This window comes from Heteronotia binoei, chromosome 4 (genome assembly GCF_032191835.1).
Source record: "Heteronotia binoei isolate CCM8104 ecotype False Entrance Well chromosome 4, APGP_CSIRO_Hbin_v1, whole genome shotgun sequence".
Classification (NCBI taxonomy): Eukaryota; Metazoa; Chordata; class Lepidosauria; order Squamata; family Gekkonidae; genus Heteronotia; species Heteronotia binoei.
The window spans coordinates 131,178,167-131,194,216 of record NC_083226.1 but is presented as its reverse complement, the minus strand read 5'-3'; the positions used below and the strand labels follow the sequence as shown (position 1 = coordinate 131,194,216).

The 16,050-nt window shown below is 47.5% G+C and overlaps 1 protein-coding gene across 3 annotated transcripts in view; it reads left to right on the top strand.

The window, feature by feature from the left end:
* ATG10 (autophagy related 10) overlaps window positions 1-16,050 on the top strand; it is a 237,816-nt gene that overhangs the window by 8,095 nt on the left and 213,671 nt on the right. For all 3 annotated transcript variants that reach the window (XM_060235743.1, XM_060235745.1, XM_060235744.1), the window contains exon 2: window positions 7,038-7,160. In XM_060235743.1, the coding sequence (XP_060091726.1) occupies window positions 7,038-7,160 (123 nt within the window). The remainder of the gene's footprint in view (window positions 1-7,037; window positions 7,161-16,050) is intronic.

Genomic DNA, 16,050 nt, shown 5'->3' with positions numbered 1-16,050 from the left:
TCCCAGTAAACAATTTAACATATAGTTAGAATAAGATAAAAATCCCATACAACAATTTAAATTAATCATCTCTAAACTCAGTCCAATTCACATACCAAAATCATACTTTGAGGGTGGATGGTGGTAAGCAGTGAGATACTCCAGGGTTCAGTATTGGGTCTGGTGCTTTTTAACTTGTTCATTAAGGTATTTAAAATTGGGAGTTAAGCAGTGTAGTGGCTAAGTTTGCAGATGACGCTAAATTGTTCAGGGTGGTGAGAACCAGAGAGGATTGTGAGGTACTCCAGAGGGATATGTTGAGGATGGGTGAGTGGGTGTCAATGTGGCAAATGAGGTTCAACATGTAGGATTGCAGGAAATGCGGCTGTAACATAGAGCTTGGCTGCATACAATTGATTGTTTGGTACGTTTACATACCTACATATCTATGCTACCACCGCATCTGCTCCAGTCCTACAGACAGAGATTCCCATCTGAGGGATCTACAACAAGCCTTTTTGGAATCGAAGAATCCACCTGATGGTCAGGAAACAGATTAACAAAGCCAGAAGGCACCCAGAGAAAACCTGTTACAAGACAGGCCTAAAAAAGGCAATAATAGAACACCACCAGGTCACATATGTCTCTCAACTCAAAACTGTTCATTGCATCAACAGCGACTTGCAACCTCTACTAGACAATGACAGCTTTCTTTCACAAGTACTGGAGGGGAAACCTTTTCTTGCACACAGACAACCCCCCAATCTCAAACAACAACTCACCCACAATAATGCAACATCTAATTTGGAAATGGACACTGGTACCAGAGCTTGCAATAAACCCAGATGCCAATTTTGCTATCACATACACCCAGATAACATAATCACTGAACCTAATGACATCAACTGCACTATCTCAGGCTCATTTATTTGCTCATCTTTTAACATTATATATGCCATTAAATGCCAGCAATGTCCTTCAGTTCTATATGTAACGCAAACAGGACCAACCCTATGCCAAAGGATAAATGGACACAAATCTGACATCAGGAATCTCAAGATTAAGAAACCTGTAGGAGAACTCTTCAGCCTCCCAGAACATTCAGTGGGTGACCTCAAAGTAGCAAAAGAACTTCAGGAACAGAATGGAGAGAGAAATTGCTGAATTAAAAGTTATTACAACACTCAGAACAAACAACCCCCAGGATTAACTGGGATATCAGTTTCTTATATCATTATGTATGCTAAATTCATTCTTACCAAGAAGGACTATATGTATTTCTATGCATTTCTTTTCTTGTTTTCTGAATAATGTATTGGAATACTGTTTGTAATGCAATGCAATATATAGGATAAGATTTTTCTGACATAACACCTCTAAATGCAGTTTTCAAGGACAATACTGACTCTGCTCACATGAATCTCCCCATTGGTCAAGATATGTCAGAGACCACATTCTCTTTTTCTGAGTGTAAGAACATAGCATTTTGAACAACATATAGTAATTGTAATATAACACAATGAAATTTGAAACATTTCCCTACATAACACTGTACCCCACCCCAACAAAGAGAAAAAAATGCTGTTTATTACCTTGAGAGAAAATGAATGGGGCATCGTAAAGGAGTCTCGGTTAACTTCCCAGAATTAGAAAGGATTCTCTTACACATTTATTTCCTATTTTGATATATTTATTGTGTTAGTGTTGTTCCTTCTTAATTAAATCCATACAGCTGTTGACCCTATACACCTAACATGTTTCTGTTTTGTCTGATAATATCTTCATCATATTATATGCTAAGCTGCTATTCAGCCTCTGTCTATAAATGTGAATGGTTTTCTTCAATTTCATTATATCTGAAGAAGTGTGTGTGCATATGAAAGCTCATACTTTGAATAAAACTTTGTTGGTCTTGAAGCTGCCACTGGACTCTAGCTTTATTCTGTTGCTTCAGACCAGCACAGCTATCCATCTGGGTGACATTGTAATGTTGATGTTGTGCCTAGTGAACGGAAGAAAAGACAGCATTCCAATGCAGAGATGCCACAGTAGTTCTTTAAAACTATGTTCTTACACGCATAAAAGGAGAATGGTGTCTCTGACATATCTTGGCTAATGGGGAGAGTCATGTGAGCATAGTCAGCATTGTCCTTGACAACCCCATTCTTTTTTTCAGCCTAAGCAGACAACAACTAAAGGAGGGTTTTTCAAGTACTTGGAGGCTACTTGGTGCCTACATTTATCATGGTGGGGCACAGGTGTGCTAGCATGATCTAGGATGTGTTTAATTTAAAAAATATATAATTCAAAGGAAGATGACAATTTATTGAAGTTATGGGAACACTTACATGTGTGTTTACCTAACAGACGTTATAGGAACACTTACCTATGTTCTTAATAGTCATTTTAACAAAATATATTTTATCTTCTTTGACTTTGGTAATGATCTTATGGCACATGCATGGAAAATGAGGCAATATTGTGTTACAGCTTCCACTTGCTCTGCATCTGCTTATTTGCTAAAAACAGGTGGTTCTATTTAAAGTGTGTGTGAAGACTGTGTATTTATGAAGATTATGTATGTGTGTATACCAACACCCTCTATTGGTGTTATTTTTACCTGCACAGCGTTGATTACAGTTTTATGTTTTACATTTGATCACTGCACTATGAAACATAAAGAACAAAAAAAGTGACGTCCAACAATAAAAATGTCTTCAAATACATTAGAAGTGGAAAACCAGCTAGGGAGGCAGTAAGGCCTTTGGATGACCAAGGGGTGAAAGGATTACTAAAGGATGATAGGGAAATGGTGGAGAAACTGAATGCATTTTTTTTGCTCTGTTCACTGTGGAAGATATAAGGTGCTTGCCCACTCCAGAACTGTTGATTTCAGAAGGGGTGACAAAAGACCTGAGTGGGATTCAGGTGATGAGAGACGAGGTCCTACAACTGATGGACAAGTTAAAACTGACAAATCACTAGGCCCAAATAACAAGCATCCTAGAGTTCTGTAAGAATGCATATGTGAATTTGTTGATCTTCGGAAAAAAGTATGCAATCTATGACTAAAATCTGCCTCATTCTGAGGACTGGAAGGTAGTTAATGTAAAAAAAAGGTTCTAGAGGAGATTTGGGAAATTACAGGCTGGTTAGTATAACATTAATAACAGGTAAATTGGTGGAATCCATTATTAAAGATAGAATGAGTAGGCACATTGATGTACAAAAGCTATTGAGGAAGAATCAGCATGGATTCCGGGAAGATCTTGTGTCACTAAACATTTAAAGTTCTTTGAGGGAGTGAACAAACGTGGACAAGGATGACCCAGTTGAAGTTGTTTATGTAGACTTCTAGAAATGAGTACGTGTCAACTACAAAGGTCCATTGGACTATTGTGGGTTTGATTGATTGCGGGTTTTCTGAGCACTATGAATCTGCTCACAGCTGGTTAGATCCTCCCACAGGATCCTTCATCTACCACGAACAGGAAAACGGGGTAGGGTGGTAATTCTCATTCAAGATTTTTCTCCATTGAATGGTTTCCTGCCCCAAACATCTCCAGCATTGAATGTGTAGGCCTGACATAGTGTGACAGGGAGGGGATGGGAGTCTTGCTGGTTTACTATTTGCCTAGCTCACCAGCTGACTTCCTGCTGAGTCTGGGTGGGGCAGTGGCAGAGTGGATATTGTGTTTCTCCAGACTGATAGTTTTCAGTGCCCATGCTGACACTACCTTTTCTAGTGCTTCCTTATACTTTATGACTGCTGTGGCATAATTAGGACTCTCCCAGGCTGTATTAGCCTCCATGCACAGAGCAGGCCACACGCTGGATCTGATATTTTGTGCAGGAATTGATCTGGATCAGTGGGTCAGTTTGATTTGCCTTCTCCCTCTACAGGGGTGGTGAGTTTATTTAGGTTCATCCAAGGAGACTAATGGATTCAGTTGGAATCCAGAATGCTCTGCAGGGTTTGTCTGGCTCTGCCAGCAGCATTCTTGATTAACTTATCGATACATGGAATCTAGGCCTTCAGGAGGCCATTGACTGAGTTGCTCCCCAGTGCCCTGTTTGCCCTTGTACTACCTTGACTCCCTGGTATACAGATGAAATAAGTATGTTAAAAAGGGGGTTTAGACATCTAGAGCAGTGCTGACTACTAACTCATGATGAAGCAATGAGAGCACTTTATAGAGCCTCCTTGAAGGTTTACAAAGTGGCAGTGAAGCCAGCAAAGTGCTGCCTCCATTACATCTCTGTTGTAGCCAGTGCAATTGTCCACAGTTATTAGGCAATTGACCACCCCTACAGTGGCTCCAAAAGTAGATGAAAATTTGGGTATTGTCTGTGACACATTTGCAGTGTTCTTTCAAAATAAAGTCTCACTCCTTTGCCAAGACTTGGCTGCCAGAATTGAAGTCAGCAGGAAACTTGGGGCCCTGTGCGCGCACTCAGATCCATTTTTGGACTTCTTCAACCCACTCTCCCAGGTGGATGTTGACAGGATCCTATCGGCTGCGTGACCTATGACCTGCTACTTGGATCCTTGCCCTTCCTGGTTGGTGAAAGCCTCCAGGGAAGTGCTGGGAGGAGCCTTGGGGAGATATTATAACTTTCACTTTCCCAGGGTTCTTTCCCAAGTTCCCTCAAGGAGGCAGAGCTATCCTGAAAAGATCATCATTAGATAAGAGGGACCTAGCTAATTACTGCCCAATATCTAATCTTCCATTACTGGAAAGGGTGATTGAGTGAGCAGTACTGAACAGCTCCAGGAATTCCTGAATGAGACATCTGCCCTGGATCCCTTCCAGTCTGGTTTCTGGCCAGGGTTCAGGGTTCTGGCCAGGAGCTTACCTAAGTGTGAGTACAGCCTTGAGCTAGTTTTCTACATTCCTCCAGGGTTGGTCTCATAGGATAATCATAGGTGGAGAGAGGTAATCACTGTGGGCCCTAACCTGTGGAGTTCCACAGGGTTCAATTCTCTCTGCAAGTGTTCCAGTACACTTGTTCTTGGATTGCTGACAAGAGTGTTCTGGTCAACCATATAACACTTATCCTACAGCAGCTGCACTGGTTCCCAGTTAATTTCTGGTGCAAATTCGAAGTGTTGCTGCTTACCTTTAAAATCTTAAACAGCCTGGGTCCCTCATACCTTTGGAACCACCTCTCCCAGCATGATCTTCATCTTGGAATTTATTGAAGGTTCCTGGCCCACAAACTACCTGCCTTATTTCACACTGACTCTGCTCAGAGGTTCATGTCTTCTGGGACCACTCTAGGTTCTGCAGGGCATGCAAAGTTGCTCTTTTTCAGGCGGCCTTTGGATGATTGTGATCTACCAGGCAGCTGGTATACTTCAGCTGTGTCTTCATCATCAAGACGTCTTGATAGTGAAGAGATTTTAATGAAAGATTTTTAACCCTTTTATATTATAAAGATTATTTATTGTATTTTTGTATTATTTTTATTGGTGTATTTTATTTTTTTTTTTTTGTATTTATATGTGCATGCATTTGTGTGTCTGTACACCTGGAAGTCATGGCGACTTCTGGTGACTGAACCCTACTGGGGGTCTGGAGGATATTCAGAGAGGTGGCTGAATAAAGCCTGCTCCCTGTCTACGGCCTAACTCATGCTATTTCACGGAGGTCTCCCATCCAGGCACTTGCCAGAGTTGACCCTGACAAGTTCTCAGCTATCCACGTCAGGGCTTTATGGGTGTATTTTAAATGTTTGGGGAAGAGAGAGAAAGGAAATAATACTAGTAGGCCTGGTGCTTTTTAACTTGTTCATTAAGGATTTGGAATTGGGAGTAAGCAGTGAAGTGGCTAAGTTTGCAGATGACACTAAGTTGTTCAGGGTGGTGAGAACCATGGAGGACTGTGAGATGCTCCAGAGGGTCATGTCATGTCAGGACTGGGCAAGTGAATGCTAGTGTGGCAAATGAGGTTCACTGTGGGCAAGTGCAAAGTAATGCACATTGGAGCCACAAATCTTAACCATAAATACACTTTGAGTTATGGTAGATGTCAACGCCCTCTCATAGATTGCTGCCTTGAGTGTTGAGAAGGTTCAGTGACGCTGTGGGCTATGCCATGCAGGGCCACTCAAGATGGACAGGCCACAGCTGAGAACCCAGACAAAATGCGATCCACTGGAGAAGGAAATGGCAACCCACTCTAGTATCCATGCCAAGAAAACCTCATGGACAGTAACAAAAGGCTAAAAGATATGGTGCTGGAAGATGAGCCCCTCAGGTTAGAAGGTGCCCAATATACTACTGTGGAAGAGCAGAGGGCAAGTCCAAGTAACTGCAGAAAGAGTGAAGCGGCTGGGCCAAAGCCGAAAGGATGCTTAGCTGTGGATGTGTCTGATGGTGAAAGAACAGTCTAATGCTGCAAAGAACAATACTGCATTGGAACTCTCTTGAGCAAAACAACCTGGTTCTCCCTGATAAGAGTCCACGTGCTTAACCACTACACCTAACTGGCTCCAGATAGAACTTATAGTAAGTCTATTAAGCTTGTAAAAGGCCAGAAGATGTTACTGTTCCTGACAAACCTGACTGCAACTGATAAAATTTGTGGTAGTGTATGAGCTTTTGTGAGTCACTGCACACTTCCTCAGATATCCACTTTGGTAGTAGTGCTTCTGGACTCTTACGCTTTAAGGTGCTACAGACAGACTAGCATGATTGTCTTTTTATTTTAATTTTTTTTAAATTTTTGCAAATAGAAAAAATACAATACAAGTAACTGCCAGGGGTGGAATTCTAGCAGCAGCTCCTTTGCATATTAGGTCATACAACCCTGATGTAGCTAATCCACCAAGAGCTTACAAGGTTCTTTTTTGTAAGCTCTTGGTGGATTGGCTACATCAGGAGTGTGTGGCCTAATATGCAAAGGAGCTCCTGCTAGAATTCCACCCCTGGTAACTGCCAATGTAGTTTGCCGTCCCTGATCACCACTCTGTCCTTTTATCTCCTTTGGAAGGTCTTTAATCTTTAAATTTTGCTTTATCTGCCAATATTAATATATATATATTCTTCTCCTTAGATGTCACATGACTTGGATGGTGAGGAGCACTTTTTGGAAGAGACTAAATTCAAGGAGTATTGTGTGGAGTTTATCAAACACTCACAACAAATAGGAGACAATTGGGAGTGGAGAAATGTAAAGGTATTGGCTATATTTGTTTTCTAACAAAGGTTCCCTAGGTGATCTAGATTTCTAATATTCTTTCCAGTTATCTCTGTTCCCCTTCAGTATAGATTCTTTGTCCTTTGTAAATGTATGCTCTCTGTTGCTATTTTTGGGTGAAATTTCTGCTACTGGACCTCTAAACTTATTTAAACTTTTCTGAATTCTAAAAGCATTTTGAAGATTTGTTGTGAGGGTTTTTTAATTTCAAAGAATCAGAAACATTGTATAACAGCATTTTTCCCTTTTTAAAAAGCCCAGTGCTTTCTTTGTAGATCTACTTGTACTACTTTGGAAATAACTTCACACTAGCCTATCTGCTCATGTATTCCTGGTATGTAATTTCTATACTGCTTAACATGTCATGTGAATACTTATGCTATGCTTTTGTTCTTTTTGCGCTTCCAGACTTCTAAATCCTAATGCATTGGTTAGTGAATGTCCTATTTTTGTGATTGTACTGGTTTACTACGTGCAATTTGCCTTGAGTCCCTGTGGGAAAGGTGAACTTTAAATTATATTAAGCTTGAGAGTCATGGAGTAAAAGGACAGGTCCTCTTGTGGATTAAAAACTGGCTGAGTAATAGGAAGCAGAGAGTGAGTATAAATGGGCAGTCTTTGCAATGGAGGACGGTAAGCAGTGGGGTGCCGTAGGGCTCGGTACTGGGTCCCATGCTCTTTAACTTGTTCATAAATGATTTAGAGTTGGGAGTGAGCAGTGAAGTGGCCAAGTTTGCGGATGACACTAAATTGTTCAGGGTAGTGAGAACCAGAGAGGATTGTGAGGAACTCCAAAGGGACCTGTTGAGGCTGGGTGAGTGGGCGTCAACGTGGCAGATGCAGTTCAGTGTGGCCAAGTGCAAAGTAATGCACCTTGGGGCCAAGAATCCCAGCTACAAATACAAGTTGATGGGGTGTGAATTGGCAGAGACTGACCAAGAGAAAGATCTTGGGGTCGTGGTAGATAACTCACTGAAAATGTCAAGACAGTGTGCGTTTGCAATAAAAAAGGCCAACGCCATGCTGGGAATTATTAGGAAGGGAATTGAAAACAAATCAACCAGTATCATAATGCCCCTGTATAAATCGATGGTGCGGTCTCATTTGGAGTACTGTGTGCAGTTCTGGTTGCCGCACCTCAAAAAGGATATTATAGCATTGGAGAAAGTCCAGAAAAGGGCAACTAGAATGATTAAAGGGCTGGAGCACTTTCCCTATGAAGAAAGTTTAAAACGCTTGGGACTCTTTAGCTTGGAGAAACGTCGACTGCGGGGTGACATGATAGAGGTTTACAAGATAATGCATGGGATTTAGAAAGTAGAGAAAGAGGTACTTTTCTCCCTTTCTCACAATACAAGAACTCGTGGTCATTCGATGAAATTGCTGAGCAGACAGGTTAAAACGGATAAAAGGAAGTACTTCTTCACCCAAAGGGTGATTAACATGTGGAATTCACTGCCACAGGAGGTCGTGGCAGCCACAAGCATAGCCACCTTCAAGAGGGGTTTAGATAAAAATATGGAGCAGAGGTCCATCAGTGGCTATTAGCCACAGTGTGTGTGTGTGTGTGTGTATATATATATATATGTGTGTGTGTATATAATTTTTTTTTGGCCACTGTGTGATACAGAGTGTTGGGACTGGATGGGCCATTGGCCTGATCCAACATGGCTTCTCTCATGTTCTTATTAAGGTAAAAGTAGTTCCCTGTGCAAGCACCAGTCGTTTCCGACTCTGGGGTGATGTTGCATCACGATGTTTTCACAGCAGACTTTTTATGGGGTGGTTTGCCATTGCCTTCCCCAGTCATCTACACTTCCCCCCCAGCAAGCTGGGTATTTATTTTACCGACCTTGGAAGGATGGAAGGCTGAGTCAACCTCGAGCCAGCTACTTGAACCCAGCTTCCACTGGGATTGAACTCAGGTCATGAGCATAGAGCTTGGACTGCAATACTGCAGCTTTACCACTCTTTGTGGCTCCAGTTGGCCTGTGGTGCAGAGTGGTAAGCTGCAGTACTGCAGTCCAAGCTCTGCTCATGACCTGAGTTGGATCCTGGTGGAAGCTGGGTTCAGATAGTCGACTCAAGGTTGACTCAGCCATCTATCCTTCCAAGGTCGGTAAAATGAGTACTTAGCTTGCTGAGGGTAAAGTGTAGAATACTGGGGAAGGCAATGGCAAACCACTCCGTAAAAAGTCTACTGTGAAAACATCGTGGTGCGACTGGTGCTTGCAAATAAATTATATAAGTACATAATAATTCAAAATAAATTTCTATGGCAGTCAATTTTGAATGCATAGCTTCATGAAAGGAAAGAACCATCTTTCTGAATTAAAAGTTTTCCTGCCTGCTCATTCCCTGTAAGAGGTTCTTACTCATTTTAGGTTCTGAAGCAAATCTTTTTGTAGCCTAATCTTGTAGGTGTTCTGAGATAATACAAGGTTGGTTGCTTATAAAAACAAATGTAATCCTAAATTTTGAAATAGGACAGGTTTGAGAATTTGAATTTTTAAAATGTCAGGTTTCAACTCACAGAAGTGTTTGGGTAGTCAGTTGAAGATATCCCAGTAGAATATGTGCCATATGTACTATTTTTGTGTTTTTGTGAAAAGTCATTTTTAGCTATTGAATTCCAGTCCATAAAAAATTATATGCTTTTGGAGGCTTTCCTACACCCTGGTGTTTGAAATGCAGAATTTCAAGGCCACAGTTTACTATGGTAGAAGATGATAGCATACACTCTACTTTCTGAATTGCTTTCTGGATACACTGTGTGTTGTGGAGCTAGTGGATGGAAAGGAAAGGTCCCCTGTGCAAGCACCAGTTGTTTCCAACTCTGGGGTGACGTTTCTTTCACAATGTTTTCATGGCAGCTGTCAGGGCCCGGGTTGCAGATAAGGAACGACGGCTGCCAACGTCCGGCAGCTGGCCAGAACTCTAGCAGCCGGCTGGGGAGGAGCGCAGGGGTGGTCGTTAAACAGTCCAATTATTTCAACACCGTAAATCAGTCCGGCCGAAGGAGGAGACAGAAAGCTTGGTCGCAGGAATGCAGGGGGTCGGAAGCCAGAGAAAACAACGTCAATTACCTAGGTCAGTCCACAAAGCAAAGTCGGAGTCCAGAAGTTCAAGTCCAAGGTTCAGGCCGGGTCAGGAGTTACACGGGTTCTCGCAGCAAGCAAGAGAGTGCAGAGCGTGGTCACGTCCCAGGAGGATTGTTCGTTGCCAGCACAGTTTGCCTTGAGGTCAGGGTTACAGATATACTGTGCTGGCTTGTTAACTTGTTAGTACTCCGGGCTGAGATCTCTCCTCCCACGCATGCGTGCATCCCTCCGTCTGTTTCTGAACTCCTGTCGCCTCCTCTCACGTAGCCGGCTTACAGGAGGTGGTGATTCAGGAGGGGATGCACTAGGGCCTGGTGTGGCCTGATCAGTTTCAGGTGGCTCCTGCTCTGAGATAGCAAGGGCGGGGGCTGAGCTAGGGCCCGGTGTGGCCTGATCAGTTTCAGGTGGCTCCTGCTCTGAGTTAGCAAGGTCTGGGGCAGGCACGACACTATCCCCCCCTCAGGCCCCCCCTCATCCAAGCCGCCTGGCTTATCCGGGTAGGCCGCATGGAATTGCCGGAGCAGGTCAGGGGCGTGCAGGTGGGTAGCTGGTTCCCAGGAACGATCTTCGGGGGGGTAGCCCTCCCAGTCCACTAGGTATTGGAGCTGACCTCGGTGCAGCCGGGAGTCCAGGATCTGATGGACCTCGTACTCCTCCTCGTCATCCACTAAAACCGGTGGCGGAGGCGGCGGTGGGACGTCCCTGTTCAGGTCTGGCGCGGCTGCGGGTTGGAGGAGGGAGCGATGGAAAACCGGGTGGATTCGGAGGTGGGCGGGGAGGCGCAGGCGGAACGCCACCGGGTTGATTTGCGCCTCGATGGGGAATGGGCCGATGAAGCGAGCGGTCAACTTGGAAGACCGGCCAGGGGTCCGGAGATATCGGGTAGAGAGCCAGACGGAATCCCCGACCTTGAGGGGGGCTCCCTCCTGGCGATGCCGATCTGCGGCCAGTTTATAGGCGTCCTTGGCGCGCTGGAGCTGGGCGCGCAGGAGGTCGTGGAGCGCGTGGAGCTCTTCGATCCGCTTGTCCGCTGCGGGAACATCGGCGGACGGGCCGAGCGGAGGGAAGAACCGGGGGTGCAGTCCGTAGTTGGCCGCAAACGGTGTGGTCTGCGTGGAGCTGTGGGCCGCATTGTTGTACGCGAACTCGGCCAGGGGTAACAGGGAGGCCCAGTTATCCTGCTGATAACTGGTATAGCAGCGCAAGTACTGCTCCAGGGTAGCGTTGGTGCGCTCAGTCTGGCCGTCGGTCTGGGGATGGTAGGCGGACGATAAGTGAAGCTCCGTCCCCAAGCCTTGCTGGAACGCCTGCCAAAAGCGCGAGGTGAACTGCGGGCCCCGGTCCGAGACAATCCGCTTGGGTAGCCCGTGCAGGCGGAAGACGTGGTTCAGGTAGAGCTGGGCGGTTTCCGGCCCGGACGGCACCTTGGCGCAGGGGATGAAGTGGGCCATCTTGGTGAACAGGTCCACCACAACAAAAATACAGGTGTGGCCCTGGGATCGAGGTAGGTCGACAATGAAGTCCATGGACACCACGTCCCAGGGACCGGCGGGAGTGGGAAGTGGCTGCAGGAGACCGGAGGGCTTGGCGGGTACGTTTTTAGCGCGGCGGCAGACCTCACATGACGCCACGTACCGAGTGACGTCCGCTCAGACGCGAGGCCACCAAAAGTCGCGGGTCAGCAGATGGGCGGTTTTGTGTTGCCCGAAGTGGCCGGCTGGTGGTGCATCGTGGGTGAGGCGGAGGATGCGGGATTGGAGAGGTCCTGGAGGGACGTACAACTGCTCCCGATGGTAGAGCAGCCCATCCCGGGTGGTCAGTTCCCCGGCAGGGTCTTGCTGCGGGTCTTGCAGGTGCTTCTGGGCCCAGGGGTCGGTGGCCTGACTGGCCTGTATTTCGGCCACCAAGGCGGGTGCAGTCAGGGTGGCGGCAAAGACCGTGGGTGGCAGGATGCTAGCCTTGGGGGCTTCGGTAGCACCAGGGGTGTCATAGTCTGGCCGGCGGGACAGAGCGTCGGCTTTCTGGTTTTGGGTGTGCGGGATGTAGGAGATGATGTGCCCCAAGAACTCGACCGATGGGAGGTGGAAGGCGCATTTCTCTAGTTTTGCGTACAGGCGGTGAGCTCGGAGCCGCTGTAGCACCTGTCGGACATGTTGGACGTGCTCCTGCTCGGAGGTGGAGTAGACCAGAATGTCATCCAGGTAAATGATCAGGAACCGGTCCAGCAGGTCGCGGAACACGTCGTTCATGAACCGTTGGAACACGGCGGGGGCATTGGTGAGTCCAAATGGCATGACCAGGTGTTCGTACTGACCATACCTGGTGCCAAAAGCGGTCTTCCACTCGTCTCCGGCTTTGATGCGAACCAAGTTGTAGGCCCCTCGAAGGTCGAGCTTGGTGTAGATGGTGGCCCCCTTCACACGGTCGAGGAGCTCCGGAATCAGTGGAAGCAGGTAACGGTTCCGGATGGTAATTTTGTTGAGTGCCCGGTAATCATTGCAGAGCCTCAAGTCCCCGGTTTTCTTCTTTACGAACAGGACGGGCGAGGACAAGTGCGAGGTGGAGGGTCGGATGAACCCTCGGGCCAAGTTCTTCTCCAGATACTCCCGTAGGGCAGCCAGCTCCGGGTCCGCCATGGGGTAGAGGCGGCCAGCTGGTAGAGGGGCGCCGGGCATTAGGTCAATGGCGCAATCATAGGGCCGATGTGGGGGAAGCTGGTCTGCTTCCTTCTCATCGAAGACGTCTGCAAACTCCTGGTAGGGAGCTGGTAGTGTGGTGGCGGCCCCCAGGAGGCTGGTGGGGAGCAGGGAGCTGGGTCGAGCATCAGGAGGCACCAGAGCCGGGTCTGGTTGTAGCGTGGAGCACGGCGCAGGGGCACCGGTAAATTGCAGTTCTCGTTGCACCCAGTCCACGTGAGGGTTGTGGGCCTGGAGCCAGGACAGGCCTAGGATGACGGGGAAACGTGGCATGCGGGAAAGGTCAAAGGTTTGCTCCCCTTGGTGTTGCTGGACCCATAGGGCGAGTGGTTGGGTCTCGTGGCGGATGGGCCCAGAGCGCAGCAGGCGACTGTCCACGACCTCGACCAGGGTAGGGGTCTTCTTTTCCCGGATGGGGATGCCATGTTTCTTGGCGAAGAGGTGGTCCATGTAGCAGCAGGCGGCCCCTGAGTCCAACATGGCATGCACGAAGATCCACCGGCCGTCAGGGAGCTGCAGACGAATCGGGACCTGGAACGGGGTAGGTGGGGGATCGACGGAGCTGGAGGCCCTCAAGAAATGCCCCAGGTCAGGGGCTCCAACTAGACCTGGGGCTGGCCTTTTACCGGGCCAGCGGAGCTTGCAGGGCGCTGTGCTTTGGCTGGACAGGTACTTGCAAAGTGTCCAGCTCCGCCACAATACAGGCACAGGTTGTGGGCGCGCCGACGGGCCTTCTCCCCGGGAGTCAGGCGAGGGCGGGCGACGCCCAGCTGCATGGGTTCCGCAGCGGGGGGAAGAGCCGGAGAACCTGGTGGTGGAGCAGCTGTGGGGGCCCTCGCTGGGGCGTTGCCTCCTTTCTGCTTCTGGCGGCGGTTCTGTAGCCGCCCATCAATGCGCATGCACAACCGGATCAGGTCTTGTAGGGCGGCTGATCGGTCGCTGCGGGCCAGTTCGTCCAGGATGGCATCAGAGAGCCCCTCCGTATACTGGTCCACCAGGGCAGCTTCATTCCAGGCCAGGTCCTGAGCCAACAACGGCGAAGATTCTAGCAGTAGGGGAGTGGCCGATTTGGCCGCTTGCCCTTTAAGCAGGCTCAAAACAAAACAGACCTTGGTTTTGTCTGTAGGGAAGTCGTTCTGCCTTATCTCCATGTACAGTTCACATTGGGCAAGGAAGGCAGGGAACGCTTCCAGGCTTCCTTCAAACTTATCAGGAACACTCACCGGGCAACGGGAACGAGGTGCGGCTGCAGCAGCCAGGGCCATAGCATTGGAAGCAGTCTGTTGCAGGAGTGTAATTACAGCCTGCGTCAGCTGTTGCACTTGGTCGAGAAGCCCCGACAGGGGGTCCACGCCTCCTGCCGCTTGGTCAGTCATGGGGGAGCCGGGTGAGTTATATGGGTGCTGGCAAGCTGTCAGGGCCCGGGTTGCAGATAAGGAACGACGGCTGCCAACGTCCGGCAGCTGGCCAGAACTCTAGCAGCCGGCTGGGGAGGAGCGCAGGGGTGGTCGTTAAACAGTCCAATTATTTCAACACTGTAAATCAGTCCGGCCGAAGGAGGAGACAGAAAGCTTGGTCGCAGGAATGCAGGGGGTCGGAAGCCAGAGAAAACAACGTCAATTACCTAGGTCAGTCCACAAAGCAAAGTCGGAGTCCAGAAGTTCAAGTCCAAAGTTCAGGCCGGGTCAGGAGTTACACGGGTTCTCGCAGCAAGCAAGAGGGTGCAGAGCGTGGTCACGTCCCAGGAGGATCGTTCGTTGCCAGCACAGTTTGCCTTGAGGTCAGGGTTACAGATATACTGTGCTGGCTTGTTAACTTGTTAGTACTCCGGGCTGAGATCTCTCCTCCCACGCATGCGTGCATCCCTCCGTCTGTTTCTGAACTCCTGTCGCCTCCTCTCACGTAGCCGGCTTACAGGAGGTGGTGATTCAGGAGGGGATGCACTAGGGCCTGGTGTGGCCTGATCAGTTTCAGGTGGCTCCTGCTCTGAGTTAGCAAGGGCGGGGGCTGAGCTAGGGCCCGGTGTGGCCTGATCAGTTTCAGGTGGCTCCTGCTCTGAGTTAGCAAGGGCTGGGTCTGGGGCAGGCACGACAGCAGACTTTTTACGGGGTGGTTTGCCATTGCCTCCCCAGTCTTTTACATTTTCCCCCCAGCAAGCTAGGTACTCATTTTACTGACCTCAGAAGGATGGAAGGCTGAGTCAACCTTGGGCCAGCTACCTGAATCCAGCTTCCGCCGGAATCAAACTCAGGTTGTGAGCAGAGAGTTCAGACCACAGTACTGCAGTACTGCTGCTTTACCACTCTGCGCCACAGGGCCAGTGCAGCTAATGGAGGCAGCTGGAATTGTAGGTAGATAGAATATGGGTAAATGATAGACATACTTAAGTTTGATTGAAATCATTGAGGCATAAATGCATGCTCCATATTTAATTTAAGCATGTTAGTCCCTTGATTTCAGTAGGATTGAAAAATACTTAAATTCTTCTGATTGCACCCAAAATGGGGAATATTCAGTCTTCAAAATGGCTATTAAAATTCACCTCCTATTTCTTACAGATCCTTTTTTTCTTTCTGCTCTACTGCTTAGATTTGGATTGCAGCTTTTGCACCTAATTGAACGTACAGCTGCATGTGCAGACAGAATTGGTTTGTTCTACTGCAGGTACATTCTGAATTTGGCTCATTGTGCTTTAGTGGAAATATAAATATACCATATCAATAAAAGTAAGCAGGGCTTTTTTTGTAGAAAAAGCCCACCAAGAACTCATTTACATATTATGTCACACCCCCTGACATCACCATTGCTTCACACAGGGCTTTTTAATGGAAAAAGCCCATCAAGAACTCATTTGAATGTTAGGCCACACCCCCTGATGCCAAGCCAGCCGGAACTGCGTTCCTGTGCATTCCTGCTCAAAAAAAACCCTGAAAGCAAGTAAAAACAAGGTAATTTTTTCTAAAGTGATCTGTTTTGTGTTCACATGTTTGCTAACAAAAACTACACATGTTGATTTGTTTCAGGTACAAACTTGTTACAACTAAGTGCCAAAATAGCCCATGGCACAAGTCA